Source organism: Quercus lobata, chromosome 9 (genome assembly GCF_001633185.2).
Source record: "Quercus lobata isolate SW786 chromosome 9, ValleyOak3.0 Primary Assembly, whole genome shotgun sequence".
NCBI lineage: Eukaryota > Viridiplantae > Streptophyta > Magnoliopsida > Fagales > Fagaceae > Quercus > Quercus lobata.
In genome coordinates, this window is record NC_044912.1 from 31,589,520 (window position 1) to 31,604,321 (window position 14,802).

At 35.9% G+C, this 14,802-nt stretch overlaps 1 protein-coding gene and 1 pseudogene across 1 annotated transcript; one reads left to right on the forward strand and one right to left on the reverse strand.

Moving 5' to 3' along the window:
• Positions 1-4,198: 4,198 nt before the first annotated feature.
• On the forward strand, positions 4,199-6,443 carry LOC115959615 (BTB/POZ domain-containing protein At4g08455-like). Its single transcript, XM_031078069.1, has 2 exons — positions 4,199-4,646; positions 5,659-6,443. The coding sequence occupies exons 1-2, from the start codon at positions 4,239-4,241 to the stop codon at positions 6,124-6,126; spliced, it is 876 nt and encodes a 291-aa protein (XP_030933929.1). The 5' UTR covers positions 4,199-4,238; the 3' UTR covers positions 6,127-6,443.
• Positions 6,444-8,801: 2,358 nt separating this feature from the next.
• Positions 8,802-13,576, reverse strand: LOC115961585 (annotated as a pseudogene).
• Between the last annotated feature and the right edge of the window lie 1,226 nt (positions 13,577-14,802).

The window sequence follows — 14,802 nt, forward strand, 5'->3', positions numbered from 1 at the left end:
TGTAAGTACTCGTATATCGTTTGCTTCCACAGTAGCTACTAAGGTTAAAGCAATTCTGAACATGGTGTTGAGTCTTCTTGGGGTGCAATTGAATGATCACCTTCATCTATTCAGCACCTGCTTCTTCATGGGAAACGTAGAAGATAGGATCATGTTTGCAGCATTTGTTTATGAAAAGTACATCCAACTGAAGTGACTAGAAATGTAGTACCAAATGAACCCTCAATATCATTTTTCCTGAAGGAAAGAGGATTGTCTCAATAGGGTTGCTTAGACTCGGTGTTGTAGTAATCGGATTTTCTTTATGTACCTATTGCACTCTTTTTTTTTTCTTTTTTCTTATTGGCAAAAACTATGCTTACCATGGATGTGTATGTAAGACAATGGTTACTAATTAATTGTCATCTAGTGTATGCTTACCTGTTCCTTTTTCTTTTGCTAGTATTTATAATTGTCATCTAGGTTTGCCGAATGTCATCTAGTGTTTATAATTGTCATCTATAAGTTCTCTCTTTTCTTTTTTATTGTTTAATTTTGCTTTTATTTATTTTTTTTTTTTTTTTTTGGTCTGGATCATCCAACTGTTTGTTTAGAATTTTACTCTATGATTTTGCTAAAATAAGTTTCAACTATGTTGAATTCTATGGTTGAAAATATTGTGTTTGTTTCTTGTTTTTCTAGTGTTGAATTAGTGTACATTCCTTAGTTAGCAATGTGTCTGAGTTGGGATCAAGCTAAGTTCACTTGTTGATGCAAAAAGGTTGTTTGATGAAGTGTTTCAAAATAGGAATGATACTATTTTGATATTTGGGTTTATGACCATCCTCTTTGATTTAATAACGATGGGGCTTGCAGCAGGATGCATTTTAACTTTTCATTGCCATTTATAAGGAGATGGAGTAATTCCCAATCTTTAAAACCAACAACTCACATAGCACGTTTGGGAACCACTCTATTGACTAATGTAGGAGCAAAAATAATTGACCAATTACAAAAAGAAGATAAAATCTTTTCAACTTCTTCATGAATGACATCTTCTATTTCCCAATTCTTAGTTGAGTCTTCCTTTATTGCCAAAACAAACCTTAGCATAATAATAATTAAAAAAAAAAAAAAAAACCAAAACCCCAGCCAAAACTCTATATAATAAAACCCAGAAAACCAAACCAAACAAAACCTTTGTGAGAGAGAGAGAGACACTATCACAAACCAATGGCCTCTGCAGCTGAAACCAACGGCCCTGCCATAGAAACACAAAGTAATAACTAAACATATTTAATGATGACTTGCAGGTACCATGGTCTCAAATTTATTATGTCAAATAACAAGCTAAGACAAGGACTGCATGAGAAACTAAAGAGCCCTGCTACTTGTAAGAGTTGAGAAATCCACTCTCAACCGACTTCAGGGTGCACCATAAATACATAGAATATAATTGCAATATAAATACGATGAGGAATAACATGCTGTTCAGAACAAAATTTCCAACTCAATGTTGCTCTATGACTATTTACAAAATTTTTTTTAAGTTTGGTTAAACAAATCAATAATTAAACATCTTAGTCTATACTCATTTTCTAAATACACATTTGTTTTAGGCATTGTTTCCAAGTCAATTATGTTATTGGTTCAATTTTGAAAGTTTCAAAAAAAGAGTGCATGATGATCAGATATAAAAATGAAAAACTTATTAAATAGAATGACGAAAGTAATACAATATGTAAAAAGGAATGGAATTATGTTTCACAGCCATGGTCACCTCCACTTTTTATTTGTATCTATTTTTGGCATATTTCCAACCAGAGTTGAAATGAACATGAACCATAATTGAAGTGCATTACTAATGAGAATGTTCTTTTTTAATTTCCTGCATCAAGTATCATGACTGGTTTGTGCAATGCACAACAAAAATATCCACTTAAAACTTGTCTGGAAAAAAAGAAAGAATTGTTTATGCTTAAGGACATGATTACATGATAAAGCAAGGGTGTAGCTACATGAATTCTGCATGAAAATTCTTACATGGACATGAAGTTGGGAAACTGACAATATGAAGCGAACAAAAATGGAAAAATGAATGCTACCCTTGCCCATGTCATTATCTTTTTTCTACTATAAATTTAAAGTTGTCACTAATGTAAAAAAAGAATAAAGAAAGTTAATTATAGCATGCGAAAAAAGATCAATTATTTCCATGTTTGTCTCCTATATCTAAAACTCAAATAGGTAGTCTGACTAAGGTTAATGGGTGGGGTAAAAATACCAAATTATACATATTTCACTTGCAGCATCCCTAGGAAATTTTAGAGAATGCACAAGAAACTACAAGTTACAGATTTCTTAATCACTCAACCAATTGCAAAAATAAATAAATAAACACATATCAGTACAAGACCAAAGCACTATTAATTCGACTTTAAATCAAAAAAGTTGTGCCCCTTATACAAAGGGAAAGTAAAGGGAAGAAAGGAGTATCAAACACCATCACAATTCACAAACTCAAAAACCCATTGGCCCATAAATTAAAAAACCCTTTGCACTGTATTCTAATTTCTAATCATATATGCATAAAACAAGCTTAACATATTAGGCTCTTAACCTCAATAGGCCATTTTAGAACAGAAATTAAAAGCAAAGTAGAACAACTGGGGTTAGATTCCAACAATTCAAAAGAAAAGAAAACCACAAAATAACAAAAGCTAACCTAAATTAAACAAATGGGTTAGCAAGTGAAATTGGAAGAGACGTGAAATGGGTTTATGGGAAGAGAGGTGTTAGGCTAGGAGAGGAGTGAAATTGGAAGATGATGAAATGGGTTTATGGGAAGAGAGGTGTTACGGTGGGAGAGGAGTGAAATTTGGGAAGAGGGTGAACCCAGGTTTATGAAAGGAAGAGTACACCAAAGGGAACCCGATCTTTGCCGAAATCGGACTAGGTTGTTTTCCTCGTGGGTTTCTCTTCTGAGGTCGCCAGTGTCAGACCGATGTATGTCTTCCTCGTGGATTTCTCTAGTAAGCGTGGACCTCTCTTCTTGAAGACACAGGCTTAAGGGTGGGTGAGGAGTGAAGAGAAGCAAAAAAAAAAAAAAAAAAAAAAAAAAAAAAAAAAAAAAAAAAGTAAACGCGACCCTTAAATACTTTCAGTTGAGCTACAGTACTCGGACCCCAAAATAATCAGCCAGCGTTTTTCACTTATTTGCTACAGTGTTTTCAGTTTTCAGCAAAATTAGTAGTATCCAAATTGACCCCAAGATGCAATAAATCCCCAAACTGATGGACAAGGGAAAAGTCTTCTAAGTCCCTAAAGACACAAAATCAAACAATGCAATTAAAACTAATCCACAAATTGATTTTATTCCCACCAACAAACCAAAGCTGAACTAGTCTAGCTAGGGAATGAAGGGTCATTTCATGAGAAAAGAACTAGGCACCCTAGACTTAGAAGGAAGTAGTGGATATAATGGAATCTTGCCTAAGGTCAATTCCCATAAGGGATACACTTAAATTAGTGAAAAGATTAGAGAAAAACTCCTAATGAGGAATTTAATTAAAGGCTTCATTTAAGTTTTATAAAAGAGCACTCTACATGACACAAAAGGTATACAAAATAAATACACGGAGTTCACTCATACAAAATATAACTAAACTCTTTGCTAACTTAGGCATAATACACTCTTCCTATAGCTCACCCTAGAAGGTTCTTCAACATTTCTCTCTTTTTTGTAAATGCTTAAAGTCTAAATTGGTTATGCAAAATCTATGCATCAACCAAAAGAAAGTAAAAAAATGTTGTTTCTCTATTCTCTAGTATTGATCTTCTTTTTAGTAAGTAGAAATTGGAGAGTAAGAAATGAGATTCGATACCAAACATTATTGAGCTATCATTTAAATCCCCTAATAGTAATATTAGATAGTAATCAATTCTAGATTGAAAAAATAATTAAAAAAACCTATTGTAAAGTTGCAAAGGTATTGCCAAGATTCCTAGCTAGTAAAGGTTTATTTTTATATTTCTTTAATGAATCAGACTAATAAAAGTATTTTACGAAAAAGTAAAGTAGAAAAAAAAAAAAAAAATTGTAGGATAGGGAATAGTAAATACGAGGATTGATTATTTAATTGAGAGAAAATGAAAAAAAAATGACAGCTATATAAACAGGGAGTCATCCTTTTGTATAAAATAAAAACAAAATTGGGGGTCTTTACTACTTAAACCTGCTTGCTTTTTCCTTAAAAAGGATGCAACGGTGCCGGCATCACAGAGTGGCGAGACAGTATTCATCGGAGAGCGAATCAGAGTCAGAATCATCATCAACCTCAGTCTCGGTCTCAAGCGAGTGTCAAAGGGAGAGGATGATCGCGACGACGATGAAGTGCCTGTCGTGCCAAGCGTCGTACGAGACACGTGACTCCGGCACGTGCAAAGAGTGCTACGAAGAGGCCAACGAGACCGAGGAGGATCGCAAGAGAGAGATCGAAGACTTGAAAGCCAAAGTCGCTTTTCTCAGGTTCTGGTCTCCCTTCGATCCCCAACACCTCTCTAGGCCCAATGGGCCTTGCTTCACCGACGTCGTTCTCGTTGCTTCCTCCGACGATGGCTCCTCTTCTGGGCCCCCCATCCCCGTCCCGGCCCATAAGGCCGTACTGGTCAGTAACAGTTTCTGATTTTTTTTAACTTTAATTTGTAAAAATTGGAACTTTAGTGTACTAGACTGTGAATAATCAAGTTTGATTAGTGATTTAATCTTTGGCTACGTGTAAAATGGCAGCATATATATAGGCATATATTGTTTGCTGCAGTGAGGTGATTATATTTGATCAAACAATTAATGTACAGGGTGCTCTCACATTTCAAGTGAAATGGGGAAAGTCTACTTCATGGTTGATCATTAATGCTCTGTTTGTTTGGTTAATGTTTTCAAGAAAATGAGTCATTTTCCAAAAATTGCTTTCTATAAAACTATCTCATTTTTCTTTGATGGTAGCAAACCTACCTTAAATGAGTTTGAAACTTTCCTCATTTAGCTTGCCATAAAATATAGTTGTTTTCTAAAAAATTTAGAAATAAGCCATACATTTTTTTTTTTTTTTTACCAAAGATAGTTTCCTTTGACTCATTTTTTATGATGCTACAAAACACTGGAAAACGTGGAGAACTATCTCCACATAAAGTTTTCCATTGAAACAAATGGAGATTTTATTTTGGACACAATTTTCCTCTATACGGATTTGGAGGAATTTGCTCCAACTCATCATGTGACAGCTCATAAAACCATCCATGTATAGTATTTAAACAAGTCACATGACTCTCTTAAGAGTCTAAAGAAGCTATGTGACTAGAAGTACATGCATGTGAGTGGCTTTCTCAATCCTACTGTGGTGGTTTGGATGAATTTTTGTCTGAATCAGTTTGGAAATAACTTTTTCCTTTTATTTCTTGCGTACACCTTTAGATTTGTAATATCTAATCTAAACCATGAAATGGATTCATTTCAAAGGGAGAGAATGCTAATACCTATGTTTGAACATGTTCGTATAGTATTTGCACTTGTTCCAATCCCATATGTTAATGCAGTGTATATATTTCGGCTGTGCTATTTCCTACTGGGACAGATATTTCAGGACTTTAACTTCTTTGAACATTTTCTTATTTTATCAGATAAGCCGTTCCCCAGTGTTCAAAGCGATGCTTGAGAATGAGATGGAAGAAAGCCGGAGTGGTACCATCAAGATTGGTGATGTATCGTATGATGCCTTACGCGCCTTTGTCAACTATATGTACACTGCTGAAGCATGCCTTGATGAGCAAATGGCTTATGACCTTTTAGTATTGGCTGAAAAATACCAGGTAAAGCATCTCAAGGCTTATTGTGAGAAGTTCTTGGTGTCGAAACTGAACTGGGAGAATTCAATGCTGAGCTATGCCATAGCACACCAGCACAATGCCAAGCTTATGCTTGATGCAGCTTTGTCAGTGATCACAGACAACATGGATAAGCTTACTAAACGGGAAGAGTATGCCGAGCTGGTGGAGAAGGATCCTCGGCTAATAGTGGAAATCTATGAAGCTTATCTCTCCAAACAGGTTAATACTGCTGCCCACAAGGATTCTTTGATGAAGTCATAGGCAAGTACTGGGTTTTCTTGGTATGCTGATCTGAAGCAATGATTATTCTCCTGACTTGGGATATGAGTTCTTGATCATAATTCATCGTCTAGTGAAATCTTTATTGTGATAAACTAAAATCTTTTTGTTAGGCTGAAAAGGCATTCTAATGGTTTCTTGCACCCAAATCTAAAATATTTCTAGCTTTGTTGAAAGATTTGCTTTGCTCCAACTCTCATCTTGTTGCAAGTCTTTTGTGAATCATTAGCGTAACTCTGAAACTAACCATTTGTACATCTCATCTATGAAATGACATGAATGTTTTCTCTTGAATGATATATTAATGGGGAAAATTATGCTAACCACCCTTGATGTTTTAGGAAATGACAGTGGCCTCCAAAGTTTTGTAAAATGATAGTCCCCTTCTTGAGCCAAATACAATGAAATCCCTATTTTACGCTCGAGTTGGCCTATTTTTGTAGACTAACTTGCCTTTGCTTAAGTGATGATGTTTCTAATTTGTCCATGGTTTATCTTTGAAATCCCTATTTGCCCGTATGTTATCCAATTTACTGTCGTTTCTTTATACCTCAAGAGTGGGAGGTGTAATTTTCCCTATATGAAATGACAATGTCAGGCCCACTTTGGTACTCTTGCTGGCTTTATGTAACATAACATTCCAATGGCTGGTCCATGACGTTCTTACGCTTACTGCTTTCCAAAGCCATGCCCATAAGCCTTTATTTCTTGTTATATTCATTTGTTTCAATTTGATGCTTAAGTTTGAAATTGAAGGATGAGGAGGAACGTACTTTGGTTGAACATGAAAAAGGAAATTGGAGCTGTTGTCGCTGGGTGCTTTACGAAGCTTTTCAAATCTTCTGGCCGGGAAAATTTTAACATACTTTAAACATATGCAGTAGGTTTTGGGGAAGCGTGGAAGATAGCCTGGTTTCTGCTCTGACCAGAGAGTGCGTCCCACTGCTGCTTCTTTATTGGGTTCCTGGCCCAGGATTAGTTGTTTTCATTTTCTTTTTCTTTTTTACATTTTTTTCCTTTCCTGATAAGCGAGAGGAGATTTGAATCTTATTGAAGATACTAAAGAATGCCAATCAATTGATCTACAAGGTTCTTAGTTAACATTTATTGTTTCAAAAATGCTGTCTTAGTTATGATTTTTTTATTTGAAGCTGTACCTAGAATTTTCAAGAATAGCCTCTTATGGAAGAACTAAAAACTAAAAACAAGTCCAGCCCAACTGGAGGGAGTTTTGTTGGATATATTTTAGTAAAAAACAAGTTTTGATTCAATGCTACAAACCCTAAAAAATTAACAAGTATGGAAATTAAAAGAGAAAGTTAGAAAGACCCCATAAAACTATAGAATAATGCAGAAGAGCTGTCTTTAAAGGTTGATTTGTGCCACAAAGTAGAGCTCGGTGTGATTGACTCTCTTAGTAGAATAACCTCTCAAGAGTAAGTTATAGTATCAACCTTCACAATGGACACACTCCCAATGACTCTCTTAGTAGAATAACCCCTCAAGAGTAAGTTATAGTGTCAGCCTTCACAATGAACACACTCCCAAAGATAAAGGTTAAAGAACAATTGTTTAAAATGCCTTTCCTTGAACCGAAACACAAGTGCAAAAAAATCTTTGGAAGAATAAGAGAGTTGAGAAATGTGTCCAATGATCATTATGCACTCCAACAAGCCAATCAAACAGACCAATCAAACGGTCGTACCAGTTATGTGGTCACGTGTGTGATATATATAAGTCCAAGTTTAATACTAGGCCCACTATCTTAAGATATCTCTTAAGGTAAACAATAGGCTCATTCCTAACCAACGTGTGACAAGCAATAAAAAGTAAAGTGTTTGAAACACACAAACCCATGCCAACAAGTTCCACAATCTCAAACAAATCGGCTTTGTGCTTCTATTAAAACATAAGTTTGCACGAATTTCTTATTCATTGTATTTGTCATACAAAGGCTAACTATATTTAGATCTTGATGATTTCGTTCTATTGAGCCAAATCGAAAGTAACTTGATACACCTATTCTTCTTGTGGTCCCAAACACACAGAATTGTTTGAAACCTAAGAGATCCAAATTTCAGTTTCTAGTGAATTCTTTGCAGCAAATCTTTAAAAAACTCCTCGGAGTGCTAGAAGTATGGTTTGTGCGGACAAGAAGATTTCATGCCTTTTTCTTAACCTCCTTTTAATGTAAATGCTATTGTAAAATTTGGACTGATCAGATGAGTGTTACAACAGATGTAGCCGCTGGTTAGTTTGTATATGGTAAGCCTTAATCTTACCTAATGAAATGTTGGTATTCATCTTTTTCCGTCCTAACTCCTAACCATCTAGGGAATGCATTTTGAAAGCTTTTTAGTCACAAGAGAGACATCTAGTCCCCTTTGCCCTGAATGCAAAAGGCAGAGACGATGGAGATCTAATTCTATGCTATTATCCCCTATAAGTAGTTGAAGGATGCTTCTCTTTGATGGATTGTTTGGCAAGCTAAAAAAAGAAAAGAAAGAAAGAGAACCAATCGCTTGTCTCCATGATACTGATATGGCCTCCCAAATCACTTGGTAACCAATCCTCAGCTCTCTTAGTGTAAATATCCATTAAGACCTGCCTTGCAACAAGTTTAAAGTGTCTTTCCTATGTGTAGGTTGAAAATAAACTTATGAAGCTCTTCTCCAAGCAATTTTTCACAGGTCATAGGCGAGTTTATCAGAGACCAAACAAATCATTTGTACATCACAGAGCTAATCTGTGTTACAGTTCTAATAATCAAGACTCTTTTAAGAATGAAAAGTGTGCTCAGCAGCAAAGGCTTTGAGCGTTCCAAAATTTTTTACCAAAACTTCTCTAACAAAGTACTATGTGTTGGGAAGTGGCCATAATATACAAGAGAAACAGGGACAATTCACGGCATTCATCAAGGTGAAACGAAAAATAATAGCATTCAATGAAGAAGACAGCTGGTAACCAAGAAAGCTTTGCAGAGACCCTGCCCAGTTAATTGGACAATCTCATGTCCAACCAGCCCTGCTTCTATCTGGGTTTAGATGCCACTGTCCCCTAGTTTATATGCTTTTTCCTTCTTTGTTTTTTGTTTTTCTTCTTCCTTTCTTCTGGACAAACAGAAACAAAGAAGTAACTTAGAGACACTATGAAGCAGGTCACATACGTTTATCACATATTAAGATCCTCCAGCTTGAATGGGGTCCCTCGCCAGTTTCACATAGTGCAGGCACCCATCCCAGGGCAGATGCAATTTCATTTACTTCACCAATAACAGATATTGTGTCACGTATATAGACACGCCCATCTGGTCTTAGTATCCGATCCATCTCAAGCATGATGGTTGAGAAATCACATCTTTGCCTGACACATATAACATTTGGCAAAAAATTAGTATGTACTGAGTATAAAATGAGGTTTGCATCCACAAACAAAATAAACGGAAATGTGAGAGAGCAAAATTCATACCTCTTTTTTTCAACACAGAAGAGACCATTCGCATGCAACAGGTCATATGTTCTAGGATAAGTGTCAAATGGTTCGCACCTAGAATAAAAATTTCAAGCATTACAACTTAAGTCCAAGTTTTTAGTAACAAGAAGAAGCAATGTGGAAAGTTTATCATTTATCACAACTTCTAAAAGCATCCACTGAAATATCTTTTATAAATATCCAGTCACATGTAGGAAACTGTGAACAATTAAAGTGAAAAATTACAGTTTGAAAACGTTATCACCATCCAAAATTTTCATGTGTGCTTCAATAGTCCTACTGATGTCTTGCTTCCTCTTATACCACAACATTATAGTCTTACAGTTTCTCATTTTTTATACAAAGTTTACTTTGACAAGTGCTTTCCAGAAATCCAGGTCAATTGTTTGTGAGAGATTTTATTTGTTACCACAGAAAACGTCATTATTTTCACAATTTAGATTGGACCAAGATGGCCATTCTTTCCTTTGTATTTAAGTAACAAACAAATGGCTCTTGATAAACTGCTGTATGGAGTTTGAAAAGAGGCTATGAAACTACCAAGGGCAAGTACGAAAGCAGCAGCAATTTTCAAAAGAGATACTTGAAGGTGATTAGTACATACCAACCATGCCTAACTCCAATAAGTCCACGGTCAAATATGACAGGCAAGGTATTGGGGCCACTAACTGGAACAACATTCATAACCCAGCCATTAATCCCAAGGTCATGCAGTGCAGCTGCAAACCTGCCACAGTAAAATGATTTCCATTTTCTTTAAGGTTAAAAGGAATACTGAAAATGGAGAGGGTTTATAAAACATCCAATTACTATGCAAGAATATGGCAAAGATATCAAGAGTTGTTAGAATGATATACCCTCCATATCCAGCTGAAAAGCACCAACATAACCAGTGATTATCTCATTCCAATACTTTGACTCCGCCTTGAAGATTTCCTTTCTGGATATGTAGGCATCCATCTCTATGCTCTGGAGCCTGTCTGGTGGATAATGAAGGCGTGAAGGCCATGTAGTAACATTAGCTCCATATCCATTCTCTGGTAATCGAGTGATGCATGTTCTCAAATTAACATACCTGCAAAAAGTATAAAAGCTGTTACATATTATTTATTTTGACAGTCTTCTCCTTCATAGCTTGTTAAGCCTTACTGAGCTCATGTGGGATGTTGAAAATGAAAAGCATAACGTATGTCCAATAAGGCAACCAGATTAACAACTACCAGAAATTGTTGTTAAATTAACATGCAGAAATTTAATACAAAACATATTTCCCTATCTTTTCTCACAGAACAGTGATATTGAAGTACAAAGAAAACTTCTTGGTTCCAACCAAAATTCTTGCCTTTACAAAAGTTATATGAGAATCTTAATGAAGATTTGGAATACTTTGTTTCTCCTTTATTTATTTTAATAGCCAGATTATGACTACATTCCTATTATTTTCCTAAAGTTGCTTCACGCTGTAAATGCAGTCACACCCTACAGAATTCCTCTCTCTTAAATAATTAATTCAAGCTTAAACATAGAAAAGATGACAAAGAATGAACGTTTCATTCTATATGACTCAACTCAACAAAAGACAGGCTAAAATCATTTTATCCCTAAGGCAAAATTGTGGAAACCATTCTAAATAAAAGGAAATGTTTTGTTATAATTTCAATATTTATAGCCAGAACTGAAATATTAACCTCTAAAAGATCAATTTCGGAAAGACTATTGCAGCATCAAGGGTCATGCGCTGGCACATTTACACTATCTGTCTGTATATTTAATTTAAATTCACATATGTGAAATCCATACATTCACTAAAAGTGAAGTCAAGGGTGTGAAAGTCATACCAAACTTTGCCTGGATCATCGTCAGAATCACACAATGGAGGTTGCACTTCACCAGCACGATTAAGATAACAGCTGTTATTCAAAGGTTTTCGCCATTCAGCAAGATATCCCTCCTTCTTTACTAGTTCCCAACAAATGCAAGTAGCCAAGTTCTCTATTCCTGAAAGTGTAAATAAATAAGCCCAAATATGAATCTGTAAGATAAATAGGAAAATTATCACCAGAAGAAGAAAATTTTTGGTTTGTTTGGTTTTGAGGGGGGGGGGGGGGGGGGGGGTGAGCAGATAATAAAATGAAACAAAGATTATGAGACTGCACAGCAACAAACTAATAACTAACAAGTGCTGAATAAGACAAAAAACCTAGAAGAACATTCATTGTGAGCTACCTCTCCATTGTTCTCATAGGTTTTCTTCACGTTTATAAACAGCCTCTGCTGCCCAAATAAAATATCCTCCTGCCCTTAGCATCCTGTTGGCTTCAAGAAGCATAATTCCATCTGCATCCAAGCCAATGAAAATGGATTATCAATGTCAACTGATTCAGCGAAACAGTATCAAATACATTTACAATCCCTTTTTATTTTTACTCCCTTTTCATTTATTTGTTTTGAAGAGAAGATCGTGAAAAAAAAATTGTGTTGCCAAGAATCACTGCATGTATATGTGTGTGTGTGTGTGTGTATACACACACAACAACTTGGGGAGGGGGATTTGAACCCTGGTTCTCCTTATAAAGGAGACCAGGTAATGCCACTGAGCTACAAGGCCCTTGGCTGAGAGTCACTTCAGATATGTTCCAATACTCACAAAAAAATAAGCTTTTAATTTATCAACAGGCTGGAAATAGACCTAGAGCATCTTGATAAAGAAAATCAGAAAAGAGCTACTGATCAAATATTAGAAGCCAAAAATGTCCTTAATGCTATATATACAAGGGGGAAAAGGGAGTGTACCATTTTGGGCCCAATTAACTCCACGTTCTGAACAATGGATGAAATCAAAAGCCTGGCTAGGATACAACAGACGACGCGTAGCAAATGTAGCTACCATGGCAGGCACACCACATTCTAGAGCAAACTGAATCTGGTTTGCATATTCGTCTTTTGGCGCTATTGACAGAGTGGTCACATTATGTTGCATCAAAAGGGCACCAAAATCTGCTACTCCACTACCAATGTCCAATGCTACTCGGGTCTTTTGGCCAAAACCAATGTCGGGAATCATCTGCGCATTCAATTAAAGAGATGGCAATCGATGTCATGCACATGCATACTAATATGTAATGAGAATTACAGAATAGACCAACCTTAGAAATCCGATCCAAGTGACTAATCGCCCTTCCACCTCCTGGAAAAACTTACATATTGTTTTTTATTGATATCCATTTTTGACTACCTTTAGCTTCAAACAGACTTGTATGTGGAACATTAGTCAACCACACCTGCAATTCTATCTCATAGTTAGCGAAAAAATAAAAGTCCCCCAAAGGTCTGAACAAGATGAAACAGTGATGTACCAGAGACTGAATAACTATGGAAAATGTTTTAAATAGAATGAACACTTAATCGGGAGACAAATCAGTTCTTGTAAGCTGTAACAGCTGAGTAATTGGTTTTCCTTGCCACCAAAAGTTCCCAACATAAACTTTTTCTTTCCCTTCTAAATATCATCAATTGGGTTCTATCTCTAGCTTCTCAAGAATAAGTTACTTTTGTAAATCAATCAATCTCATATAATCTAGAGGCAAATTCTATAATGAAGTTCAAAAAAGCTCATAATTTGAAAACGCATTACCAAACGGGCTCTAGACTTTATACACATAATCCATCATTTCCGAATTGTTAACTACGCGATCACAAACAATTCTACCTTAAAACACTCAAACAACTAACTAAAAAACAATAATCATAATGAATTATGAATAGTAATCACACTTTATAAAACAATATAATAAAATAACCAGAAAAGCAGGCATATTCGATTGGTGGAAATGAAAGTAACCTGGTTTCGGCTCCGAGGCCAAGGTATCCTAACTTGATATCCCTCGGGCCTCGGCACCACGCAATCCAAGGGCTGAGGAGGACAATGCCGCTCCGAATTTTAGACCATCTCACACAAACGGAGACGATGAAGTGCCTGTCGTGCCAAGCGTCGTACGAGTCACGTGACTCTGGCACGTGCAAGGAGTGCTACGAAGAGGCCAACGAGACCGAGGAGGATCGCAAGAGGGAGATCGAAGACTTGAAAGCCGAAGTCGCTTTTCTCAGGTTCTGGTCTCCCTTCGATCCCCAACACCTCTCTAGGCCCAATGGGCCTTGCTTCACCGACGTCGTTCTCGTTGCTTCCTCCGACGATGGCTCCTCTTCTGGGCCCCCCATCCCCGTCCCGGCCCATAAGGCCGTACTGGTCAGTAACTGTAAATTTTTGTGATTTTTTGTAACTGTAATTTGTAAAAATCGTAACTTTACTGTACTAGACTGCGAATGATTACTGTGATTATGGAGTTTTGTGTGAAATTATCAAGTTTGATTAGTGTGTTTAGTGATTTAATCTTTGGCTACATGTAAAATGGGAGCATATATATAGGCATATATTGTTTGCTGCAGTGAGGTGATTATATTTGATCAAACAATTAATGTACAGGGTGCTCTCACATTTCAAGTGAAAAGAGGAAAGTCTACTTCATGGTTGATCATTAATGCTCTGTTTGTTTGGTTAATGTTTTCAAGAAAATGAGTCATTTTCTAAAAATTGCTTTCTATAAAACTGTCTCATTTCTTTTTTATGGTAGCAAACTTACCTTAAATGAGTTTGAAACTTTCCTCGTTTAGCTTGCCATAAAATATAGTTGTTTTCTAAAAAATTTAGAAATAAGTCATAAAAAATAGTTTTCCTTTGACTATTTTATTTTATGATGTTACAAAACATTGAAAAACATAGAGAACTATCTTCACATAAGGTTTTTTATTGAAACAAATGGAGATTTTATTTTGGACACAATTTTCCTCTATACGGGTTTGGAGGAATTTGCTCCAACTCATCATGTGGCGGTTCATAAAACCATCCATGTATGGTATTTAAACAAGTCACATGGCTAAAAGTCTAAAGAAGCTATGTGACTAGAAGTACATGCATGTGAATGGCTTTATCAATCCTACTGTGGTGGTTTGGATGAATTTTTGTCCGAACCAGTTTGGAAATAACTTTTTCCTTTTATTTCTGGCGTACACCTTTAGATTTGTAATATCTAATCTAAACCTTGAAATAGATTCATTTCAAAGGAGAGAATGCTAATACCTATGATTGAACATGTTCGTATTGTATTT